This window comes from Sphaeroforma arctica (assembly GCF_001186125.1).
Source record: "Sphaeroforma arctica JP610 unplaced genomic scaffold supercont1.260, whole genome shotgun sequence".
Lineage (NCBI taxonomy): Eukaryota > Ichthyosporea > Ichthyophonida > Sphaeroforma > Sphaeroforma arctica.
Window position 1 is genome coordinate 82,508 of NW_014040298.1, and position 2,829 is coordinate 85,336.

General features: G+C 45.4%; 1 protein-coding gene across 1 annotated transcript; it reads left to right on the forward strand.

The window, feature by feature from the left end:
- Positions 1 to 287: 287 nt before the first annotated feature.
- Positions 288 to 916, forward strand: SARC_04554 (hypothetical protein; the record flags this gene model as incomplete). The annotated part of the gene is made up of 2 exons (XM_014301614.1): positions 288 to 363; positions 540 to 916. The coding sequence occupies 2 exons, from the start codon at positions 288 to 290 to the stop codon at positions 914 to 916; spliced, it is 453 nt and encodes a 150-aa protein (XP_014157089.1).
- Positions 917 to 2,829: the final 1,913 nt, after the last annotated feature.

Consider the following 2,829-nt stretch of genomic DNA (forward strand, 5'->3'; position numbering starts at 1 on the left):
GGATATGATCTATGAACCCTTAGTACTTCTAATGAAAATAATCAATACCTTATCTAGCCATCCACTGTTCACCAGAGAGGTCGTTCTGTGTAATCGAGGGTATTAGGACTTTTACCAAGAATTCCTACACAAGCTACCACAGCTCAATCATAATGATATATCAGTCATGTATACTTAATTTAAATATGGTAGAACTTGGAATATTTACTCTGAAGTTCACAGCTCTGGCGTGTCAGTGTGTTGCAGGGGGTACCGCATGCATGTGGTACCGAATGCAGGTTTGGCAAATGCATGAGACCATACCAGCTGGTGGTTTTGAGCCTGGATCGTCATTATTCCAGGTGATGCTTGACAATACGGCAGGTAATTCATTAGTGACCGCAGGGGTGGGTTTGCCCCGGATCTCAGAGAATTATTGTGCGACAGAATGGATGGCTGATGATCAGGAACACGAGATTAACCAAGGGTCCTCTATTGAAACTTGAAATATTCATGAGATATTCATAACTTGTCTGAAGCTTGCGTTATTGTTGCAACAGCAGTGCAGTATTTCCTGGCTAATTTTGCTAGTATTGCTTATAATCTTAAAGCTCCGCGATTATTGGAGATGCATGCCTTCGTCTTGGATGAAGTCTCTGGCGCAATTACTCAGTATCTAAGCTACTTCGACAAGAGTCTTGCCAAACCGGCGGCGCTACAGGCAAAGGTGAAGGCTTGGCTTACAGCAGGTATCATTGAGCCAGTTATGGAAACAGAATGGCGCTCTACTCCACACTTGGTATACAAGAAACCAGGAGTGATGCCGATTTCGGTGGATGATGGGCGGTGCTGTAATGATCTCAAGCGAGTCATCACGCAGCTTCGGGTAGTTCAATTTTACATTCATATGGAAAAAAAAGTATCTATTGACACTTAAAGGCAAAAACTGGGTGACTACCGAAAACAAAAGCCAAGCCTTTTGGCAGAGTCGCATGGTATCAGAGTATCAAATAACCCATGCGTAAGCGTACCAGGATGGGTATCCCATCTGTTGCGGATCCTTAGCCAGACTTATTAGTGTTCAGGGTAGAGTTACCCGGCATGCGGGAGGTAAAGGCACTGCAGTACTTGTACACTACCTACTCGCATGCGGCCCAGACATGCCTTCAACACTTGGTACAGGATGTTATGGGTTGGCAGGGCTAGCATGGGCAAGTACGCATGACTGGGTTTGTGTGTGGCCCTGCCATGGTCGTCCTCCGACTGGAACTTTGACTCTGTTGCAGCAGCAAGAGCTGTCGGTTGTATTGTTCGCCAACTGGACCATGGATTACTTGGATCTTCCTGAAGCTCCTGACTGGGAATGCTCAGACTTGGTTGCAGTTCGACCAAAATAATGGTTGTCATCTATTTCGTCCGTGAGCAGATTCTGCCTTGGGGTGTACCTCTGTTGATCACACTGAACTTGATAATGCAAAGTTTGCGGCCTTTGACTTGGCGCCTGGGTTTCATATTCACTTGACATCGGTAGCGTGCCATCAAGGCAATAATCGTGCTGAACGAGCCATTTGCACCGTACAGGAATGGGTGGCTCCGCTTACGAACTTTGACACATTATACGATTGGGTAGATAACGTTTACTCTTGCACTGGCTTATAATGCTACTGTGGTGCCCCAGACTGGATTCTCTCTTATTTTGCTGCACACGGAGCGTATGTGTGATGGTTCACACAGGGTGTAATTGCAACGCAAGATTGGCGACATTTTGCACAATGATTCAGGATTGCAAACACTTGTTCGGAATAGGGTTGAGCTTCGCCTGAATGTGTGCCGACTCCACATATTCCTGTTGGTACCAAAATGCGTATTTGGAAGGACATTAGCCATCACAAGCTATGTGCACAGTGGTTTGGACTATCCTCCGCGGTGCCACACCAGGGCCCTGTACTGCATCAGATTCAGTACAAAAAGCAAAATGCTGCTGCTCCATCGCACGTTCTTGGACTTCTTTCAAGATGGTTCTGCTGGTACTATCTCGGACAAGGAGTATACCCGTTGTTTTGAGAAACAATGGCACTTGCCAGGCTTGGCTATTTTGAAAACTTGCATTTGCGCATGTGCCTATCAAAGTACGTGGCCTATTGGCACGCGTGTTAGCTATGCTAAAAGTACTCGAGGTTAGAATTGTCTTCAAGCACTTGCTGACTCTGCTATGGCGTCAGAGCGAGTTCCTAAATTGAATGCTGATTTTGCCATGAGTACGGATCTGAACGCGTATCTCCAAGACAAAGGGGTGTCTCACTCGCAGCTGCAAGCTTGTGTGCGCACGGGGAACGATGCTAGTATGAGGACTAAGATGTTCGCCAAGTGCGGAAGTACTACTGTATCCATCGCGCGTGCAGATGACCATGTTTGTTATATGGTCTCAGCTTTGTTGGTTTAATTTTATTAAGATTACCTGCTACACATAGTGTGCATGTGCTATTATTAAACACTTATATTCGATTTAGTCTTACTTCATTGTGTCCAGTCAACAGTCAAAGTCCGGACTTCAGTCCGTTTAGGTATATTTTATTCTCTTCTCTGTAGATGATCATGATCCAGTTGAATCCATACAGCTTTGGTGAGAACTGCTTCTCAGGCAAAATGGATAGAGGTTAGGTATTCTTCCCCAGGTCGCCAGGTGTGCAACTTGAGAACTACCAATCAATTGCAAACACATGTAGCACTGCTCTCTCTCACACACACCCTCTCTCTCTCTCTCTCTCACACACACACACACACACATATATATATACTATACATACATACATACACACTACACACACACACTACACACACACACACACA